Source organism: Nicotiana sylvestris, chromosome 5, assembly GCF_000393655.2.
Source record: "Nicotiana sylvestris chromosome 5, ASM39365v2, whole genome shotgun sequence".
NCBI lineage: Eukaryota > Viridiplantae > Streptophyta > Magnoliopsida > Solanales > Solanaceae > Nicotiana > Nicotiana sylvestris.
The window spans coordinates 23,804,421-23,828,480 of NC_091061.1; the positions used below are offsets into that span (position 1 = coordinate 23,804,421).

At 41.5% G+C, this 24,060-nt stretch overlaps 1 protein-coding gene across 1 annotated transcript; it reads right to left on the reverse strand.

Annotated features, from left to right (window-relative positions):
- Positions 1 to 1,593: 1,593 nt before the first annotated feature.
- LOC104222829 (dof zinc finger protein DOF3.6) lies at positions 1,594 to 3,407 on the reverse strand. Its single transcript, XM_009774146.2, has 2 exons — positions 3,242 to 3,407; positions 1,594 to 3,063 (listed from the first exon to the last, which is right to left on the reverse strand). Exons 1-2 carry the CDS (start codon positions 3,293 to 3,295, stop codon positions 2,239 to 2,241), a joined length of 879 nt encoding a protein of 292 aa, XP_009772448.1. The 5' UTR covers positions 3,296 to 3,407; the 3' UTR covers positions 1,594 to 2,238.
- Between the last annotated feature and the right edge of the window lie 20,653 nt (positions 3,408 to 24,060).

Here is a 24,060-nt window from a genome sequence, read left to right on the forward strand (position 1 = left end):
GTCTTACCATGCAGGATAGTTGTTGCCAAATTATCGTACGAAGATGGCAACGAGTTCAATAGCAAGATGGCTTTATCTTCTTCCTCGATTTTCACTCCGAGGTTGGCAAGCTGTGTGATTAGTCCGTTAAACACATTTAAATGTGACAAAAAATTCGTACCTTCACTCATGTGTAGGGCGTATAACTGCTTCTTCAGGTATAATTTATTTGTCAGCGTTTTGGACATGTATAGGCTTTCCAACCTTGTCCAAATTCCTCGTGCAGTGTCTTCATCAATGATGTTATTTACCACATCATCTGATAAGTGCAACCTAATTGCACTAGCAGCTCTTTCATCCAAGTCAGCCCAATCCTCAGCTTTCATGGTATCAGGCTTTTTGGAATCAACATCTAGAACCTTGTGTAATCCTTGTTGGATGAGCAGATCTCTCATCCTTCTTTGCCATGTTGAGAAACCGTTATCTCCGTTGAATTTTGCTACCTCGTACTTTACTCCGGACATTTTTATTTTTCACCAAGTATAGTACTACCGACAGTGAATAGTATTTCAGTGAACGAGCAGAACCTGTGCTCTGATACCAGTTGTTGGGAATAAACCCCTTACCAAAATAATATTCACGGTAATAAAGCGGAATAATAATGTAGCACCGAGATACGGTAATTAACAAGAATAAAAGAGTAACAATGACACCAAAATTTTTACGTGGAAAACCCTTCTGAATAAGGGAAAAAACCACGACCCCGAGAGGAGCAACTGATATCACTATAGTAAGGAATTTTACAACTTTGTAGGTCGGAGGTAAATACTCCAAAGACCACTACAACACTCAAAAGAAATAACCCTCTTTTGATATTCCCACCTCACTACAATATCGCTCTCTCTCTATTTTCTTCACAGACTATTTTCTTATACCTTGTCTGTGAAATCTTACTCTTTCTTTCTCTCTTTGTTGGTGTGAAGAAATGAGAGTTGAAGCTCTCCTTTTATAGCCAAAGCTTCACCCTCTAAAGCCTACAATATTTGACAATTTACACACACTTTTCACAATTCAACAAAGTTGGCAACCAAACCAAAGAAATTCAACAAGGTTGGCTACCAACCAAACCAAGTCAACAAAGTTGGCTACCAAACCAAAGAAAACTCTTATTAGGCACATGCCTAATACTTCTTCAATGAGATGGACATCATCAGAATCTCCTTATGTACATTAATGAAGATTCTTGTGCAGTGACAAATACATGGGGTTCAAAATTTTGTTTTGATCCAAATGTCAAGGTGACATATTAGTAGTAATATATTTTTTTTTGGGAATCCCCTTGCATAAATTTCAGACTCTATGAACATGAGCTGCCAATGCAACCCCGTAAATCATTTTAGAAAGCTTGAAGCTTTGATGAAAGACTCATTATCACAAAATAATGAAGTTTTTCTTATCATAACTCAAAAAAAAAAAAAGATTGAAGAAGCAGAAAAAATATTAACCCGATCGATATAATTCCATTAAAATAAACTCAATATATAACTAATCACTGAGTACAATACAATGCATATTAGATTTCATCTCTTATAATAACTAAGCAGCCTCGTCATGTAAGATAGTGTTTAAACCCCATTAATGTATAAAAAAACTTACACTTGATCTAAAAACATTCGTGCAGTACATAAAAAACCAAAAAATGGGAAATAATGAAAATAAAGCTTACCATTAATACTAAGTTTTCTTACCACCAAAGGATGTGGTGCAGTAGATGAGACCGCTCTTCCCTTAACCAGAGGTCTCGAGTTCGAGCCCTGGGTATGGAAAAATCCTTGGTAGAGAGCGCTTCCACCGAATGGAGCCCTATGCGGCGCGAATCCGGATATAGTCGGGCTCCAAGGTGGGCACCGAACACCGGATGAGAAACCAAATAAATAAATAAAAAAAGAAGAAGTTTTCTAGCAGATGAAAATCCTCTGGAGACGATCGAATTCCATATTATACTACCTTACAATTCAAGAAAGCTGCTTCATAATTCAATCTCTTCACTATAATTAAATAGGGGTAGAACCTGTTGTAGTTAAACGAAAAGCTCAAGCTTGCTCGGTACTGTGCCGGTGGAAAATAGCAGATCGATACTCAGTAAAGTAGCTGTGTGCACAAGTTGAGTAGGACAGAACCATTATGGAAAGTAAAAAAAATAGCTCAATCTTGATAGAGTTATCTCTGAAGATGTTACATGAAAATCACAATAGTTGGCTAGTGGAAGTTTGTCCAAAACTGATTATTTGTAACCCCCAAATTGTTTCTTGGTAAATTTAGCCCTTGGCTATTAGTACCTTTATTTACTTCCACCTTCACATTTGCCACTTCTCCCACATGGTATTCAGCAGCTGCTTCAAATTGGTATAAATTATTACTAGGTTGTTGTTCCAAGGTGGAGAAAAAGGGAAATTGCTGCATTTGTTGAAATCTAAATTGGTCAATAAATCTGGCTTGGACATCCATTTGATCTCTTGTACCATCTTGAGGTTGAGATCCTCCAAAATTGAGGCTATTTTCAGTAGATGTGAAGTCACTAAAATTATGTAAATTAGTGGTACTCAAGAATGACAAATGTGTTGGATGAGGCAAATGAGGGATACTATTAGTAGAGGTTGTGGCATTTGCTGAAGTAATTATTGGACAATTTCTTTTTTCACTTCTAGTGGGGGATTTTGATCTACTTCTTTTTGTTCCTCTCTTGTTGTTCCTCCGGCATCCACCTCCGACGGGGACGTTCCTCAGCGCACCACCTCTAGTCCAATATCTCCGGCAAGTCTTGCAGAAATGACGTGGTTGAGAAAGGCTGTAATTATTGAAGTAACAAAATTTTGTATTCGTAGACTCACAACGTGGACATTTTAGGATCGTCTCTGGTTGTGTTACTTTTGTTAGTCTGGCTCGTTCTACCATCGAGCCAGGCCTAACTGAGCCAGCTGGTCCGCCACCTCCTCCTCCAACTGCTGGAGGTGGCAGCATGGCTGGTGAAAGTTGAGAGGGGCTCTCATTTGCAACTCCAGGTTGTCGTTGGTGATTACCTTGCTACAAAAATTGCAAGAAAAGAAATCAAATACTACTATGTGAAGTACTATATAGTATATATTCAAATAGTAAAAGATTGGTAAAGAAAGTGGGAATATTTATCTTTTTTTCCCAATTACTAGCTTTCTTAATGAAGAAGCTATACTAAGGGAAAAAAGATGAACAAAATTCTTATTACCTCATGTTGCCAATTGGGAGGATCTAGATAGATGGGAATAGATGAGAAAGCCATAGTGTTAGTGCTCCAATATTTCTTCTCTTTTGTAAAAGTTTGATGGAGTTTATGGTAGAGAATATCACACTATACCCAAAGGGAGTTTTCAGAAAAAGAAAGAAAGTTAAGCAAGAAGAAAGAAGAAATATAAAGGAAGGGGCTTTATTTATCTGTTCTTTTGTGCTTTACTTAGCTAGTAAATATTAGGGTTTTGAATAAGGATAGTGTTTTCTATTTTGTAAGCTTCATCTTGTTTAAATCATATATAAGAGACACGATTAGCACCCTATGCATATTAGATCAAGACTATATAAAATGCTTATATTCTATCTAGAAACCCTAATTTCGAACAGTATATATATCATGTACATTCATATTATATGGTAATAAACGTTGATCTGAAAAAGGAAAGGCAGGCGCTGGTGGGATGTCACCATCGAAAGTATCTTTCTTCTTTTCGTCCTGTCTCCTATGCTTCTTTAACGAGTTTAAGTTAAATATATTGTCAGTACAAATCATTTTATAACGACGGTATATATAACTTAATTTTTTTTTTACATAAACAATGTCAATCTCAAATGTGTGTGAATTAAAATTGCACGTATATTTTTCTGTAGAACAAGAATATAATGAGTACGAACTTAAATTTTGTGTATTTTACACTGTCAAGTTAAGTGCAGATCTAGAGTTCGACGATATACGGGTTTACAGGAAACCAATAGCTTTTGTTTAGACTATATTTATATATTAAAAATTCAATAAATATCTATAAAGATTTGACCATAAACCTAGTAATTATTGTAAATTTACTTACTTGAAATCGATGTAGAAACTCATAAGCTTTAAATCCTGAATTTTCCTATGTAGTCCTCATCTTTAGGTCTAATATGGGATTAAAAAAAATAACAAATGGTACTTAGATCACAAGCGTTTTAATCCAACAATATAGTACACCATAGTCCAAACCTTAGAAAAGCTGGCTACTACATGCGGCTCTGATCTTAAGTTAAATGTTACTCCAAAAATGTGAAAGAACTGAAACAGAATATTGTATCACCATACAAACCTGTCGATCAACAGGACAATCAAGTATCTACGTACAACTCTAACAAAAAATGTTTAAATTTAAAGTCCATATGTCGAATTTATCATATTGCTAGTTCGCTCGATATGGCTAAAGTGTCGGGTGCTAGTCACATAGTTTTGGGACGTGATTCACTGTAGCGGGAATAAAAAGTGATTATTAAAATGATTAGTTGTATATACGTAATCATGTTACCATTTTGTATTTTACTTTTTAATTAATTAAGTCGCATTAAAAGTAACAAAACTAGACTGAGCTTTACATGTATATATATTAAAAACTAAAATTTAGATATAGAAAGAGAATAGACATATACTGGTAAATTCTCTTTGGCAATGCTGGAAAGAAGAAATAATGAAATCTTCTAGCTAGAAGCTGTCTAAGTCATGTAAGGCCAAAGGTAATGTGGTCCAACTTCAACTTTGAGGCAATGACTTTTGATCTTAATTTCTTCACATACCTAAAATTGAATAGAAGGGAACAATATAACATCTTCATTCAATTAAGGATGATTAATGTAATGCATGTACACTAAAACCCCAATTAAGATGGGAGTCAATTTTGAACTTCCTAAAATTAAAAATTTAAAAACTAAAAGAACTTTTCATTTAACCCAAATTCAGCATGTTGAGGCAAGCCCTATAATTAGCTAGTTGGATATAATCCATATACATTGTATTCTTACGGTATTAGTGTCACGACCCGGATTTCCCACCCTCGGGAGTCGTGATGGTGCCTATTAGTGAAAGCTAGACAAGCCGACCATTTGAACAAATTATTTTTTTCCCATTTTAATTCTTTAGCAAATGTGAATCAACAGTTTATAAACATCGAAAATTTAAATCAAGCGGAAGAAATAATTAAACCATTTAAATAATTCCAACATGATTTCTTAATCAAAAACTACCCAAGACTGGTGTCACAACTCCACAGACGGTCTAAGAATTCTACAAACAAGGTCCGAAAAATAAATGCAACACTGTTTCTGAATTACACAAGGGCATGCGGACGCCTGCAGGACTACCTTGGATCTCCGTATGGACTGAAGACAGCCACCCAAGCTAAAGTCCAAAAGTTGTTGCTCCGGGATCTACACACAGTGTAGAGTGTAGTATCAGCACAACCGACTCTTTGCTCGGAAACGCGAAAGGTTTCCGGGCAAAGACAAGTGAGCAAATACGAGCGATTTTTGCCCGTTTGCAAATTCCGTGTGAAGCATTTTAAAAAGCTTGACCGCATCCTGCTTCGGAGGTTGCCTACATATCCTGGGCTAAACAGGAATCAGGTCAGTGTAGTTCGGGAGTGTCTGGTAGCTGGGACTACCAGGAACTGTGATTGCGTTGTGCTTGTTGTTGTTACTGTTGCTGACCTCCCTTATTACATCGTGCCAAAGATAAAAGAAGCTATACTAACTATGCTCTATGAGTTATAAAAATCCTATCTAAATTCTTCACACTTGCTCTTGCACTTCCTTGTTGCCTTGTTCTTTTGTGTTGCCTTGTTGTCTTGTGTTGCCTCGCTAAAAATTCCCTGTTGCTATTTCGACTGGTTAACTGAGATGTTCTTCTCTCTCTCCAAACTGCTGAACTTGAGTAATCCTGAACTCTAATGTATTCCTCTGTTATCCAGGCGGGCTCCTGACTGTCGAACTTAAAATTGAAACTACTCCTCTATTATCCAGGCGGGCTCCTGACTTCTGAACTTAAAATTGAAACTACTCCTCTATTATCCAGGCGGGCTCCTGACTACTGAAATTCAAAATACGTGTCTCCGTTCTCCAGGCGGACTCCTGACTTCCCAAAACTTGAACTGTGTGCCTCCGTTCTCCAGGCGGACTCCTGATTACTAAATTTAAACTGTATGTCTCCATTCTTCAGGCGGACTCCTGATTGCTAAAGTTAAAACTGTATGTCTCCATTCTTCAGGCGAACTCCTGATTGCTAAATTTCAAGAATACATGTCTCTGTTCTCCAGGCGGACTCCTAATTGCTAAAATTAAATTGTATGTCTCTGTTTTCCAGGCGGACTCCTGATTGCTAAAATTAAATTGTATGTCTCTGTTTTCCAGGAGGACATCCTGACTTCGAACTTGAAAAGTATGTCTCTGTTCTCCAGGCGGACTCCTGATTGCCAAAAATTAACAAGTCTATCTCTGTTTTCCAGGCGGACTCCTGATTTCAAACTTGAAAAGTACGTCTCTGTTCTCCAGGCGGACTCCTGACTCCTAAAATTAACAAAATGCATGTCTCTGTTCTCCAGGCGGACTCCTGACTGCTAAAAATTTAAAAAATGCATGTCTCTATTTTCCAGGCGGACTCCTGACTTTCGGGTATCTGAACTACATCCTATTATCCAGGAAGGTCCTGACAACTTACACTTGTTTTAATCATGCCAACTTTGTGATCCAATTCGATTCCCCTTATGCACTTCAAGATTATCTTGTATTCAATCAAACCGCACTTTGCCATTCCCTTTTTCAATGACTAACTTTCTGCCCCTGTTACAATCAAAGAAAATTTCGTTAGTTTAAAATGGTGGTTAGTTGATGGCATTTTTGCTGAAAAATCCTTCCCCTGCAATGCTTTGTGTTGACTGACTTCCACATGCTGTTTCTGAACCGCTTGACTTTCTGACCAACTTTTAAATTTCCCGACATCCAGCGATCTAAGTGTTTTACACCCCTGCTGTTGTTTTACTTTTCTGACCTTTTGTTTGAGCTTTACCTTTCCCACGATATTTCCCAATCATTTCCCCGATAAGACATCCGTTAATTCCCCGATTTCTGACCACTTGAATGTTTTTATGCCCATACTGTTGTCTCATCTTTCCGACCCTTTTGCCTGAACCTTCACATTTCCCATAACATTTCCCAAATATTCTGCCAATGCAACTTCCGGCGCCTTCCCCTATTCCATTTACATCATGTTGTTTTTGGCATGCTCTGACCACGTTGTGCTTTACAATTCCGGAAGATGGTAGTGAGCTTTGAAGTCCCTTCTGCCCGCTTTGGCCAGAACTAGTACTGGAGTATCTCTGCTAAATGAAGACCCTTAACAGAAAATGAAATGCAACGATTTTTGAATTAAGGATAAGAAGAATCCAAAACCAGATGACTGTTTTTAGGAAGAGAAGGAAAAGAAACTTATCTGAGCGAGACAGCTGGTACCCATGGTCATGACATGCATTTTGGATTAATCGGCCCAATCTATCCAAATAACCAACTTTCAATTGCCATACTTTGTTGCCCAGAACTTCCATCAATTGTTTAAATTACCCAGACCTTTCCCTAGTTTTCCTGCGGTACCTCGAAACATTCTTCCACCCACAAACCTTTTGCCTTTTAACTATCTTCCAACTCACTTTCGCCTCAAGGTGCCCGCGAGGGTTTTCACCCATAAGACTCTCTCGTTTATTTTTCTCTCAGCTCCCGTCGCCTTACGGTGCCCGTGAGGGTTTTCACCTATAAGACTCTCTCATTCTGCTTTCGTTCTTTCTTGCTTGAACCAGAGTGTGGCCGTTGCCACGAATTACCGCTACCTGCTCGATTTGGCATTTATCAAAAATTGATCAGAAGGTCTTTCTTTGGACCGTAATGTAGGCTTTTGGATTGGGTTAGAAAGAAAGGTATGAAAGGCTCAAAACAATTCAACTGGGTTCAAATTACAACTTTCGGAATCCAACTTTCATAACAATCACAATTTCTGCCCCAGTTTCTTGCTTGGGGATTTTTGGATTTTTGTTTGATATGACTGAACCTCGGAGTAAGGCTGCCTACGTACCATTTCGGGATCAAGTCAAACGTAGTTCACTGTATTCAACTTTGTCGTTGTGATTTTCTTTCTTTCCTTTTCTTTCGCTTTTCTTTCTTTCTTTTCCTTTTCTTCTTTTCTTTTCTTCTCTTTCTTATATTTTCTTCTTCTTCTTTTTTCCTCTTCTTTTCCTTCTTTTCTCTCCTTTCTTTTCTTTTCTTTATTTTCCTTTTGTTTTTCTCTTATTTCCTTTATGTTTGGCACATGTGTTCTCTGATAGTGCCGCTGATTCCGAAAGAGGGGTATGAAAAAAATAAGTAAGGCTCGAAGGGGGATAACAAGGGATACGAGTTTTTGGATAGCAGGACAAAATGCCTTCATCATTTCAATCTTTAAGATATGCCAAATACAGACAGACACATTCAGAAAAATAAAGAAATCATACATAATATCTTTTGACCGCGTCGGAATTGATGGCCATTTCTACACATTTTCCTTCCACAGCAGTCAAATACAATGCTCCGTTAGACAACACTCTGGTTACTACAAATGGTCCCTACCAGTTTGGGGCAAATTTTCCTTTTGCCTCAGCCCAATGAGGCAAGATCCGCCTCAGTACTAATTGCCCGACTTCGAATTTCCTTGGACGTACCTTCTTGTTGTATGCTCTCGCTATTCTTCATTGGTACAGTTGGCCATGACACACTGATGCCAATCTTTTCTCATCGATCAAACTCAACTGCTCCAGATGGCTTTTCGCCCATTCATCATCATCGATCTCAGCCTCTGCAATGATTCGCAGAGATGGGATTTCTACTTCTGCGGGTATTACTGCCTCGGTACCGTATACCAATGAGTAAGGAGTCGCCCCTACTGAAGTACGCACGGTGGTGCGATATCCTAACAATGCAAAAGGCAATTTCTCATGCCATTGTCTGGATCCTTCAACCATCTTTCGGAGTATTTTCTTTATATTTTTATTGGCCGCTTCAACCGCACCATTTGCCTTGGGACGGTACGGAGTAGAATGTCTGTGAGTAATCTTAAACTGCTCGCATGTCTCTTTCATCAGATGACTATTAAGATTAGCCCCATTATCTGTGATGATTACCTTTGGGATCCCAAACCGACAGATGATATTTGCATGCACAAAGTCAACTACAACCTTCTTGGTCACAGACTTGAATGTCTTAGCTTCCACCCATTTGGTAAAATAATCTATAGCTACCAAGATAAACCTGTGCCCATTTGACGCTGCTGGATCAATTGGCCCAATGACATCCATGCCCCACGCAACAAAAGGCCATGGTGCGGACATCGTATGTAATTCTGATGGCGGAGAATGAATCAGATCTCCATGTACTTGGCATTGATGACACTTACGCACAAAACTGATACAGTCCCACTCCATCGTGAGCCAATAATAACCTGATCGGAGAATCTTCTTTGCTAGAACATACCCACTCATATGCGGTCCACAAACTCCGGAATGCACCTCAGTCATGATATTTGTGGCCTTCCGTGCATCTATACATCTCAACAACCCGAGATCTGGCGTTCTTTTGTACAGTACCCCTCCACTAAGGAAAACCCCACTTGCCAACCGTCGAATTGTTCTTTTCTGATCACCGGTGGCCTGCGTTGGATATATTCCCGCTTTGATGTACTCTTTGATGTCATGGAACCACGACTCTCCATCGATTTCCTCTTCTATCACATTATAGTAAGCATGCTGATCGCGGACCTGAATCTGCAACGAATCAACGTAAGCCTTATCTGGATGGTGCAATATTGACGCCAAAGTAGCCAAAGCGTTAGCAACCTCATTATGAATCCTTGGGATATGCCTGAATTCTATGGCCTGAAAACGCTGGCAAAGCTCATGCAGACACTGCCGATATGGTATAAGCTTCAAGTCCCGTGTTTCCCACTCCCCTTGAATCTGGTGTACCAGTAGGTCCGAGTTACCCATGACCAAGACTTCCCGTACACCCATATCCACAGCTAATCTCAATCCCAATATACACGCCTCATATTCTGCCATGTTGTTTGTACAGTAGAAACGAAGCCGAGCTGTAATGGGGTAATGCTGACCGGTTTCCGAAATAAGTACTGCCCTTATTCCCACGCCCTTCATATTTGCAGCCCCATCAAAGAAAAGTTTCCATCCCGACTTCTCAGCTTGTTCCAATTCGTCAATGTGCATTACCTCTTCATCAGGGAAATAAGTTTTCAAAGGCTCATAATCTTCATCGACGGGGTTCTCCGCCAAGTGATCGGCTAATGCCTGTGCTTTCATGGCATTCCGTGTCACATAGACAATGTAGAACTCTGTAAGTAAGATCTGCCACTTGGCAAGCCTTCCTGTGGGCATGGGTTTCTGAAAAATATACTTCAGCGGGTCCAGGCGAGATATAAGGTAAGTGGTGTAGGATTACAAGTAATGTTTCAATTTCTGTGCCACCCAAGTTAGGGCACAACATGTCCTTTCCAGATGAGTATACTTGACCTCGTAAGATGTGAACTTCTTACTGAGATAGTAGATAGCCTGCTCCTTTCTGCCCGTAACATCATGCTGCCCCAGTACACAGCCGAATGAACTGTCCACAACTGTCAGATATAGAATCAAAGGTCTCCCTGGTTCTGGTGGGACCAGCACGGGTGGGTTTGACAAATACCTCTTTATCTTATCAAAAGCCTCCTGGCATTCATCAGTCCATTTGACCGCGGCATCTTTCTTTAACAATTTGAAAATTGGTTCACACGTTGCCGTGAGCTGAGCAATGAACCTGCTGATATAGTTCAGTCTTCCCAACAAACTCATCACCTCGGTTTTGTTTCTTGGAGGTGGCAACTCCTGAATAGCTTTGATCTTTGACGGGTCTAATTCAATACCCCTCCGGCTAACTATAAATCCCAACAACTTCCCAGATGGCACCCCGAAAGCACATTTCGCAGGATTGAGCTTAAGATTGTACCTGCGAAGCCTTTGAAAGAATTTTCTCAAATCTCTGACATGGTCGGATTGCTGTCTAGACTTCACGATCACATCATCCACGTATACCTCGATTTCCTTATGTATCATATCATGAAAGATGGTTGTCATGGCCCTCATATAAGTTGCCCCAGCGTTTTTCAAACCAAAGGGCATGACTTGATAACAATATGTTCCCCACGGCGTGATGAATGCTGTCTTTTCTGCATCTTCCTTGTCCATTAGAATCTGATGATAACCCGCATAACAATCCACAAAAGAACCAATATCATGTGTGGCACAATTTTTGATCAGTATATGGATATTGGGCAATGGGAAATTATCTTTTGGACTTGCCTTGTTAAGGTCTCGATAATCGACGCACACCCTGGTCTTGCCATCTTTCTTTGGCACAGGCACGACATTAGCTAACCAGTGGGGTACCGTGTTACCTGAATGACTTTTGCCTCAAACTGCTTGGTAATCTCTTCTTTGATCTTCACACTTATGTCCGTTTTGAACTTTCTCAACTTCTGCTTGACAGGGAGGAGTGCTGGATCAATGGGCAACTTATGAACCACCAAATCGGTGCTTAGACCCGGCATATCATCATATGACCATGCAAAAATATCTTTGTACTCATGCAACACTTTAATTATCTCCTCCTTGAGTTGTGGCTCCAAGTGAACACTTATTTTAGATTCCCGTACATTGTCTTGGTCCCCTAGATTAACCGCTTCTGTGTCATTTAGGTTAGGTTTGGGTTTTTCTTCAAAATGACTTAATTCTTTACTAATTTCCTCGTAAGCTTCATCATTGTTACAATCCACCCCATCATCATACTCGATCTCTTATATTATTACTTCTGAACTAGATTGGCTTTTAAAACTGGGCCGAAGATTCCTCATGCATGTCATGTCATTGATATCAGCATAAAAAGAACTGTACAAAGAAAGAAAAGAAAAGAAAATGGAAAGAGAATTAGGGACGAAGAAAATTGCATTTCATTAAACATAAAGACAACAAGGTTTTAACTCATCCAAATGGACGGAACATAGCAACTGGATTACAAACCCTGGAATAATCCAGGTGACAAAAAGGAAAACAAAACCCACTACCACGACTCCCTCCGAACTGGAAGAGGAGTAGCTTCCCAATTGTTGATGTTAGCACGTGGTCCGATGTACTGTATGTCTGCTCTGATTGACCCTTCCCCGGCCTCAACCATGTTTACTTCAGCAAAGACTTTCTCGAACACCTTATCCAAATTCTCTCCACCTCGATTAACGAACCTGATATTTTTGCCAATGACTGTTTCTTGATACCCGGCCTGACGAAGGACCTGGACAATCGAGGAACTGGTTTAGGGAGCACCCAAGCTTTCTTCTTCAACTTACGGGCCTTTCTGACATCTGCCACTGTTGGTCTAAACCCTAACCCGAAGGTGTCCAGATTTTTAGGCAAAGACACCGGTTGAGTAATGCCCTGCAGTTCAACTCCCAAACCCTTCCCGGGCACGAACCCATTATTCAGCATTTCTGATACTACCATGACGGTCGCAGCTGACACCCTGGGACATGGCATGCTTTTACCCTCAGGCACCCTGCTCACCGGAACCGTGTCGGGGATCTGATACACCCATGGACCCTTATCATCTTCGGTCTCTATAAAGGGTACAATGGCATCATTCATGGCGCATGTGGGATCTTCCCCATGTAACACAATTTCTTGTCTGTCCCACTCAAATTTGATTATTTGGTGCAGTGTGGAGGGCACGGCTTTTGCTGCATGAATCCATGGTCGACCCAGCAACAGATTATATGATACTGCAGCATCCAACACCTGAAATTCCATCATGAATTCGACTGGGCCAATAGTCAATTCGAGTACAATATCCCCTACTGTGTTTGTTCCCCCTCCATCGAACCCTCGAACACAAATGCTATTTTTGCGGATTCTATCCTCATCAATCTTTAACTTGTTCAATGTGGATAACGTGCAAATATTAGCGCTCGACCCGTTATCGATTAGTGCCCGAGTAACCATTGAACCTTCACATTTGACCGTCAAATAGAGAGCCTTGTTGTGTTCTGTGCCTTCCATAGGCAATTCATCATCAGAAAATGCTATCCTGTTCACTTCAAAGATCTTGTTGGCAATTGTCTCTAAATGGTTTACTGAGATTTTGTCAGGCACATGAGCCTCATTCAATATCTTCATTAAAGCTCGGCAATGCTCATCAGAGTGAATTAATAATGACAACAACGAGATTTGGGCCGGTGTTTTTCTCAGTTGATCAACAATGGAATAATCTTGTCCTTTCATCTTTTTCAGAAACTCTTCTGCTTCCTCTTCCGTTACAGCTTTTTTAACTGGCACTGGATTGTCTTTTGCGCCCTTAGCTTTTCTCAACTCTTCAGGGGCGAAACAACGTCCTGACCGGGTCAGTCCCTGTGCTTCACAACTTTCTTCCTCAATTTCCTTTCCTTTGTATGTCACCACTACTTTGTCATATTTCCAGGGTACGGCTTTGCTATCAACCATGGGTAACTGGACTACCGGTTTTATGACAACCGGCTCTATATAGACTCCCTTCACGACCACCACGGGCATGGATACTGACCTTGGTACCACTATCTTGACTGGCTCCTGCTTTTTCTCGGCCACAAACGATCCCTTTCCCATTACTAGCACTGGCTTGTCTTCTACTGCTTTTAACTGAACCACTGGCCTTGCACTCACTGTCTTTTCTTTGGTTTCCGTAGAACGAATCACCATAACCACCTGCGAAGGTTTCTTAGGCTCTGCCCCCTTATGTATCAGTTCGATCATGTTGGCCTCATAATGCGCTGGTAACGGATTTTGATTGATGTTCGGGGCCTCTGGAGCCTGTACCTCAATACGACGATTATCAATGAGCTCTTGGATTGCGTTTTTCAACTTCCAACATTTTTCAGTATCGTGCCCCGGCATCCCTGAGCAATACTCGCAGCTAACAGAGTGGTCCAGGTTTCTGGGAAGAGGATTTGGTGCTTTGGATTCAACTGGGGTCAGCATCCCCAACTGTTTCAATCTGTGGAAAAGAGAAGTGTAAGATTCTCCCAGCGGAGTAAATGTTTTTTTGTTTGGGGCCTTCTCATTTCTAAAAGCTTGGTTTGGGCGGAAGCTGGTTCCTGGTCTGTTAGCCCTGGGAGGTGGATAGGTGTTTTGTGGGTGTGGCTGTGTATTTTGGGGACTTGGTGTACGCCATTGCGAGTGCACTGGGGGTTGAGTGTAGGTCTAGGCGTGGTGAATAGAAAAGTGTGATTCTGGTGGTGGATAATAGTGTTGCGGTGGGCCATATGGGGTATATTGATAGTTTGGGTGGTGGGGTCTGGGTTGGTTGTAGTAAGGTGGAGGGTTATTGTGCCTGGACCAAACATTAGCTTCAACTGCAGCAACTTCTTCTTTCTTCTTCTTCTTCCCCAGCACACCACCAGTGCCACTTTGGATGGCCTGGGTGGTTGCTTTCAACGCCGAGTAGCTCAATATTTTGTTAGATTTCAACCCTTCTTCAATCATGGCTCCCATCTTTACCACTTCATTAAACGACTTTCCGACTGATGTCACTAGATGATCAAAATAGGTAGGTTCCAATGTTTGCAAGAAATAATCTACCATCTCACTCTCCCTCATGGGAGGGTCAACCCTTGCAGCTTGTTCCCTCCAGCGGAAACCAAATTCTCTAAAACTTTCCCCAGGCTTCTTTTCTAGTTTCAACAATGACAGACGATCAGGGACTATCTCGAGGTTATATTGAAAACGGCCAATGAATGCCTGGGCCAAATCATCCCATGTATACCATCGACCGGGATCTTGCCTCGTGTACCATTCTAGTGCTGACCCGCTCAGGCTTTGACCGAAATATGCTATCAACAACTCATCCTTTCCCCCGGCACCTCTCATTTTGCTACAGAAACCACGCAGATGGGCTATTGGGTCACCGTGCCCCTCATACAAATCAAACTTCGGCATTTTAAACCCCGCAGGCAACTGTACATCAGGAAAAAGGCACAAATATTTGTATGCGACACTAACTTGGTTTCCTAAACCATGCATGTTCCTGAAGGATTTCTCTAGGCTTTTGACTTTACGAATTACCTCTTCTTGTTCAGCATTCTTAACCGGTTTCTCAACTTCTCCCGGGATTTCAAAATGGGGAGAGTAGGTATATGGCTCAGGCGCCTTGAAGGTGGGTTCGGGAGGGTAATATTGAGTGTCGTGAGCTTGGAATAGTGGCTCACTGGATGATCTATGTAGTGGAGCTGGGGGAGGTGCCACAAAGACGGGAACCATGGGTGGTGGAGGGTTCTGTTTAGAGGGTGGATCTGGGGGAGCGTATGATGTGGTACCATAACCCTGGGCCTGATAAGGGAAAGCTGAAGATGCGTGAGGAGTGGTGGGATCCTGAGCTTGAGCCAGGGGTGGGATGTAAGATGGGTTAGCCGGATATAGTGGTGCCGGATGTCCCTGAGACCATGCCCGATGCATTTCAGCCATTTGTGCTTTTAATTTCCTCATCTCTTCTTTCATAGCCCCCACATCTGTCACCTCAACCTCATTCGAAGGGTCTACGATGCTGATTTCCGAATCCTGCCCTATCATTTTTACTTGATCTTTCGACCGGGTGTTGTATGGATGAGTTGCCAGAATTGCCAATCAACCAACCACCTGCCTGGACTCACACATTTAGACAACCACTTTGTTAGCGATTAGGTCTTAACAGATTTAATAACCACGCGTTGGCATGAATGCACTTATACAGTTAATCCTTTCTATTATGCGTTTGCTCGATTGCATGCGTCATCCCGGTCATTTTATTTCTTGTTTCGTTTTTCTTCTCTTCGCCTTATCCCTCTCTTGTGCTTTTTCTTTTTTCTCTCGTGTTTTTCCGCTATTTTCTTTTTTCCTCTTTTTGTTTTTCCGCTCTTTTCTTTCCTCCTCTTTTGTTTTTCCACTCTTTCTTTCTTTCTCTCTTTTTCGGTTTTCCTTCTATTTTCCTTTCATTCTTTTGTTTTCCTTTTGGTTATGGTCGAATCCTATGGAGATTGCCTACGTATCGTGACCCCGCACGAATCAGACCAAGCGTAGTTCGTGAAGATAAATGTAAAAACAAGGTGGAAATAAAATGCTCAACTTTCATTAATAAACAGACTCTTACAAACTTGACATCTTTTGTTTTGGAAAGAAACTAACAAACGCAATCTGTCATCAAACCAAAAACTCTAAACCTGCAAACATACTCAACTCAGAGAGGTAACGGATGTACAAAAGACTGACTCAAAATGGTAAACACTTACAGACACGGACTATGCATATTCTAGTGCTTCAAACTTAGGTATCTGCGGGGCGTTGTTCGGCCTCGCCGCGGGTCTAGGATCTAAATCCCTTTCAAGATGCTCTAACTCATTTATGGTTCGCTTCACATAGATCATCACTACTGAGATAAAAGTGGTACGGGTCATGTCTTCACAAACCCGACATCTCCTGACAATAGCATGAGCAATGGCTCTAATCCTGTCTTTTGTTTGCTTCTTTACTATGAGCAAGTGTCTTATTTGATCGCTGCATGTCTTTAAAGCTCGGGAGTCTTGTAAGTGCTGGTCTTGCAGCTGTTGCACTTCTGCCTCCATTTGGGCTAACAAGTTGTAACAATGTCCGCTTTCAGTTTCGAAGTCTCTAGCCTGCCTAACCGGTTTAACCTCAAGGGCAACCACTTTTCTCTTTAAATTGGCAACAATTTTCTCATGGTCCCTTTTCAACTGATTCAAGTATTGGCGACGCTCCTCACTTCTTGTCGCCCACTGGGCCTTAATGTCACGACCCAAACTGAAGGGCCATGACTAGCACCCGACCACACTTGCCGAGCACCAACGTACATTTCATCTAACCTTCATTATTATCTTTTAAGGCTGACGAGATCAATATAAATGGTAGACCTAGATCATGGACAACCAGCAATAAAATATGACGGCATGAACATACATAGCAGGGGATGACCAGACAATCAAGAAACTACGTATAAGGTATGAGCTACCACGCTACTATGAAAGACTATACAACAAAAACTAGCCGACAAGGCATACCAAACTATACATGAGCCGACACCTGTCTATGAGCCTCTAAAAGAACATAAGTGTTGCAACATAGCCGGAACAGGGCCCCGACATACCCATAATGTCTATAACAAAAATTGCATACCAAGACCAAGGCAAGTCCGGAGAAGGGATCTCGCCAATCACCGCTGAACTGGACAGTCTACTGTGGTGGGGGAGCTGCACCTGCCTGTCTATCAGGACCTGCAGCACGACATGCAGCGTCCACAAATAAAAGGACGTCAGTACGAATAAAGTACTGAGTATGTAAGGCAAGGAACCATAAATACGATCAGTAATGTAAGCAAGGATAGAGAATATACAACCTGTAACATCTTAGTACCTCTGAGGGCTACTTACATGAAATGCATGATACATATGTATAAATACATAAACCTTTAAAGCATTCGCCTCTATGGGCATCATCATCATCATATCGTACCCGGCCATAATAGGCTCGGTAGAATCGTACCCGGCCACGTGGAGCTCGGTAAAACCCAACTGATCAGTGGTTGCACAATAGGTGCCGTACCCGACCAACTATAGCGTGGCTCGGTAGAGTAAAATAGATACATATATATAATGCATGCTCGACTCATGGAATCACATTCTAAACCTTTCGGAGTGACGTAAGGTCGGTATCCTCTATACACGTTATTAGGACTAACTCTTCACTATGAACCTTATAAGATTTAGGAAGTACGAACAACATTGATAACATAAGAATAAGAGAAGTAACATTAACATCAATCGTTCCATAAGAGGGAAAACAATGTAAGTACTGCTAGCTTCTAAGAGTAGAGTATCTTGGAAGCTCGTTCATTACATTATGTACAATCGGAGTCGTGCAAAAGAAGGAAAGGGATAGCCTAACATACCTTGTATATACTGCCCCAATCTCAAGCTATGCAATTGTCAAAACTCCTTAGTCTACAATAAGAGAAACGATACTATCGTTATCATTTAAGCGTCATAACTATTATGTATCGACCACAACCTATTTTACGATGAAACGGACAGCACCTCCCCTATATATATGACCTCACACCATTCAAAACAGTCACCAAACAGCCCAAACAACATCAATAATAAACATATTGAGCCTCCCAAAATAGTCCACACATAGCCTAATCACTCCATACATACGACGACCACCGTAGTCGTGTCAAACAACCTGGAAATGTTACGAATAACTATCAGCCCATAACCCTACATATATATGGTGTTTCTCCACACCCTTCCTCCTCCAAAACTCCACAAGATAGTAGTAAAATACGCAGCCCAACAACAACGCAAAACAGTCCACAAAACAATAACATTACTACCAAGCCTTTCGATATATATCTCACAAGTTCTAGCTTCAATGGCTTAGCCGCAACTTGGATAATCTTAAATACATATAGAGTAAGAGGTTCCTTACCTTTATACAGAAAGAACAACTCCAATTTGACCTTAAATTTCCATGAAATATCCCTCCAATGCTGCCACAACAACAAAAAAGCGAAACTAGCGATCAATTAGTGTTTTTCGGCACTAGAATCACTTTAGAAGGCTTGAAATCACCTAGGATTGATATTAAGAACATGAGGGAGTATTTACAGAACATAAACCCTTTAAAACAACCTCCCACACGAGCTGGAACGACACAAAAATGAGCAACAACAAGAAGAACAAGAGACTTACTAGCGCCACGGAATTCCCGACACTTGATTTGTGTTGTTTGCCCTTTTTTTGGGTCTTGAATCTTGAGAGAACCTTGAGAGGATGTTCCTAGGGTTCTAAGGTCTGAAAATAGTGAAAATAAATGACTTAAAACGGGTTGGAGTCATCCTATATAGGTCCAAATATCTTAAACCGACTTAGTGGGCCCCATAGAGAGGTGCTTGGCGCAGTCTCGCGAAAACGCGAATATCTCTCTACTCCGAGATCGTATCGATGAACGGTTTAATGCGTTGGAAACTAGACTCATAGATCTTTAATTTGGTGGGTAGATCACCCCGTAATTCCTTGTAAATTATGAGAAAAGATTAGAAACATTTGACCCAATGTTTAAGTAAAATTATGAACCTAAGTTGCGACAACTTTTGTCGACTTTTGTTTCATAACTCGTTTGACTTCAAGACTTATGATACGGATATTATATGATTAAAATACCTTAATAAATGACCTCTTGAGTGTATTAAGCACTGCTAGATTACCTGAAAATACGAGTTACAACATCCTTGATTCGTTTAACTTCTAATACTGGTTAATCACCCTTATACACTCTTGTATCACTTAAGACCAATAGGATTGACTTCTTATCATCTCAAAGATAATTCCTTCTTGGATTTATGTTAACTAATATATGGCATGAACTAACACATGTGGATATGGGTTGTAACACCCTCCCCCCTTAGGAACATTCGTCCTCGAATGTAAGGGTTTATGGGGAGTTTAAATCATCGTGGATTCCAATGGAAATTTCCGATCAATTTTCCCCTATAAAATGGTCACTAGCAAAACTTGCATGTAATTAAGCCCAACATATGGCTTCACAAGGCTACACAAAGCATTATGCGTATTTACATTATCTACATATCACCATTTTGTATTAAGGAGGAGTATTCTCAAATTATTGCTTACCTCATAGAGCCGTTTCACCTTCCAATGTATCCTGTCTTCCACCAGCATCCTTGTTATCTTCATTCTGGAATAAGTAAGGGTATTTAGACTTCATCTCCTCTTCTGCTTCCCATGTCATTTCTTCCATATTTTTGTTCCTCCACAATACTTTGACGGAAGCTACATCTTTTGTTCTCAGCTTGCGGACTTGCCGATCTAATATCGCCACTGGCACTTCTTCATATGATAGGTCCTCTGTAACTTGTACATCTTTGATAGGGACGACTCGAGAAGGGTCTCCAATACATTTTCTCAACATAGATACATGGAATACCGGGTGGACAAATTCCAATTCGGATGGCAATTCTAACTCATAAGCAACCTGTCCAATCCGTCGAAGAATTTTATACGGCCCGATATACCTTGGACTCAGCTTACCTTTCTTCCCAAAACGCATAATACCCTTCATTGGTGAGATCCTCAGGAAAACCCAATCACCAACCTCAAACTCTAGATCACGACGTCGGACATCAGAATAAGATTTTTGCCTGCTTTGTGCCGTCCTCAATCGCTCCTGTATCACTTTCACCTTCTCAATAGCTTGGTGAATCAAATCTGGCCCATATAATTCTGTTTCACCGACTTCGAACCATCCAACTGGTGATCTACATCTCCTCCCGTATAGTGCCTCATATGGGGCCATTTTAATACTGGAATGGTAGCTATTGTTATAGGCGAATTCTATGAGTGGAAGATGATCATCCCAATTCCCCTTAAAATCTAGAACACATGCTCGTAGCATATCTTCCAGTGTCTGAATGGTACGTTCAGCCTGTCCATCAGTCTGCGGATGAAATGCAGTGCTGAGATTTACCTGTGTGCCTAAACCCTTCTGGAAAGACCTCCAAAAGTTAGCCGTAAATTGAGCTCCTCGGTCTGATATAATAGATATGGGCACACCATGAAGCCTAACAATCTCCTTGATATACAACTTTGCATAATCTTCAGCCGTGTAAGTTGTCTTCACTGGCAGAAAATGGGCACATTTTGTAAGTCGATCAATTATCACCCAGATGGAGTCAAACTTATGATAAGAGCGAGGTAATCCAATAATGAAGTCCATATTAATCACCTCCCACTTCCAGGTCGGAATCTCTATATTTTGAAGCAATCCACCGGGTTTCTGATGTTCTATCTTTACTTGTTGACAATTGGGACACTGGGCTACAAATTCTGCAATAGACTTCTTCATATTATCCCACCAATATTGCTCCTTGACATCATGATACATCTTTGTCGAGCCGGGATGGATGGAATATCGGGATTGATGAATCTCATTCATAATCTTCTCTCGCAACCCTGCCACATTAGGCACACACAATCGGCTCTGGTATCTCAGTGCCCCATCTTTTCCGATCCCAAAAGCCATACTTTTACACTGTTGAATGCTTTCTCTTAATCGTACTAAGATAGGATCTTCATATTGTCGTGCTTTTACCTCGGCTACCAAAGATGATTCTGATGTATTCTGTACAGTAACACCTCCGTCATCAGAGTCTAACAATCTGATTCTCATATTGGCTAGCTGATGAAGCTCTTTAATCAACCCCCATCTACCTGCCTCAATATGTACTAAGCTTCCCATTGATTTACGGCTGAGAGCGTCTGCCACAACATTGGCTTTACCGGGATGATACAATATCTCGACGTCGTAGTCTTTCAATAATTCAAGCCACCTACGCTGCCTCAAATTCAACTCTTTCTGCTTGAAGATGTATTGTAAACTCTTGTGATCTGTGTAGATGTCAACATGGACGCCGTATAAGTAGTGCCGCCATATCTTCAAAGCATATATTACTGCAGCCAATTCCAAATCATGGGTTGGATAATTCTTTTCATGCTTCTTCAATTGTCTTGATGCATAAGCAATCACATTCCCACGCTGCATCAATACGCACCCCAAACCTATACCTGAGGCATCACAATATACCACATAACCTTCTGTTCCTTCAGGAAGAGTGAGCACTGGTGCAGATGTCAATCGATTCTTCAGCTCCTGAAAACTACGTTCACAAGTGTCAGACCACTGGAATTTGGTAGCTTTTTGTGTTAACTTAGTCAATGGTGATGATATAGAGGAAAATCCTTCTACAAACCGCCTATAATATCCTGCTAGCCCTAGGAAGCTGCGGACTTCTGATGGTGTTGTAGGTCTCGGCCAATTCTTTACTGCATCGATCTTCTGAGTGTCGACACTAATACCCTCATCAGATATCACATGGCCAAGGAATGCTACTGAGTTCAGCCAGAATTCACATTTGGAGAGCTTAGCATATAACTTACGATCCTGAAGCGTCTGTAATACTATCCGCAAGTGGCCCGCATGTTCCACCTCCGAACGAGAATACACTAGAATGTCATCAATGAATACAATCACGAACACATCAAGATAGGGCCTGAATATAGTATTCATGAGATCCATAAAAGCTGCTGGGGCATTTGTTAGCCCGAACGACATCACCAAGAACTCAAAGTGCCCATATCTTGTCCGGAAGGCCGTCTTTGGAATATCCTTCTCCCTAACCCTCACCTGATGATACCCTGAACGTAAATCAATCTTAGAGAAATACTTGGCACCCTGGAGTTGGTCAAACAGGTCATCAATTCTTGGAAGTGGATACTTGTTCTTTATAGTAGACTTATTCAACTGTCGATAGTCGATACACATCCGTAACGACCCGTCTTTCTTCCGCACGAATAGGACTGGTGCACCCCAAGGTGAAGTGCTAGGCCTAATAAAGCCCTTATCCAGCAAGTCCTTCAACTGCACCTTCAACTCTCGCAACTCTGCCGGGGCCATTCTGTATGGAGGAATAGAGATCGGTTGAGTGTCAGGCAACACATCAATGCTAAACTCAATCTCCCTTTCAGGAGGAAGGCCTGGGAGTTCATCTGGGAAAACATCTGGGAATTCGTTGACCACAGGGATTGATTGTAAAGTAGGCGGTTTCGCCTCCGCATCCCTAACGCGAACGAGATGATAAATGTAACCTTTTGAGATCATTTTCCTTGCCTTAAGATAGGAAATAAACCTACCTTTCGGTGTAGCAATGTTCCCTTTCCATTCAATGACGGGTTCACCCGGAAATTGGAACCTAACCATCTTCGTACGACAGTCAACATTTGCATAGCATGAGGCCAACCAGTCCATTCCCATTATCACATCAAAATCAACCATTTCTAACTCAAATAAATTTGCCGAGGTTTGACGACTACAAATCATCACAGTGCAACCTCTATATACCCTTCTAGCAATCACAGAATCTCCTATCGGAGTAGATACCGCGAGGGGTTTACTTATCAATTCAGGTTCAATGCCAAACTTATTAGCCACAAAGGGTGTAACATATGATAATGTAGATCCCGGATCAATCAACGCATATACATCATAAGAAAACACAGATATAATACCTGTAACAACATCTGGAGACGACTCGAGATCCTGTCGACCTACTAGAGCATAGGTTCGATTTTGAGCACCACTCGAACTCGGCACTGCACCTCTACCCCTACCACGACCTGTCGACTGCTGAAAACCCCGTGCTGGAGGTCGAACTGATGAGGAAGAACCAGACACAGATCCAGTCGGCTGAGCCATACCATCACCTCCTCTATTAGGACAATCCCGCATCATATGGCCAGGCTGCCCGCACGAATAGCATGCATCAGAACCTCGACGACACAGTCCAAAGTGGGCCTTGCCGCACTGATCACAATGTGGTGTTGGGGGTCTCATCTGACTAGTATCCCTGTGATGTTGCGAGCCAGATGCCCGCGAACTCTGACCTGGACCAGAATAGGATCGATCATATCGAGGCCTCTGAAACTGTGGAGGAGCACTAGCTACAGGTGGCGCCGAACTCCTCGAAAACTGTGGCCTGATGCGGCCTCTGAAGTCATCAGAATACCCTGCAAATCTCGCCCTCTTATGCTGGCCTCTATCCTGCTCCCTAACTGCCCTCTGCTGGCGCTTACGATCCTCTAGGGTCTGGGCATAAGCTTGAATACGGGAAATATCCATGCCCTCCACCAAGGAGGCTGTCGTACACTCATTTATTAGATGTGGTCCCAACCCATTCACGAACATATGCACCCTATCACTCATCTCGGCCACCATATGGGGAGCATACCTTGCCAAAGAATCAAACTGCATACTGTACTCTCGCACACTCATATTA

Bases quoted from the DNA above. Each gene is read 5' to 3' on its own strand.
- LOC104222829 (XM_009774146.2), bottom strand. From the start codon at position 3,295: ATGGCTTTCTCATCTATTCCCATCTATCTAGATCCTCCCAATTGGCAA. The intron at 3,064-3,241 runs GTAATAAGAATT...CAATTTTTGTAG, and splicing joins CTCCCAATTGGCAACATGAG to CAAGGTAATCACCAACGACA.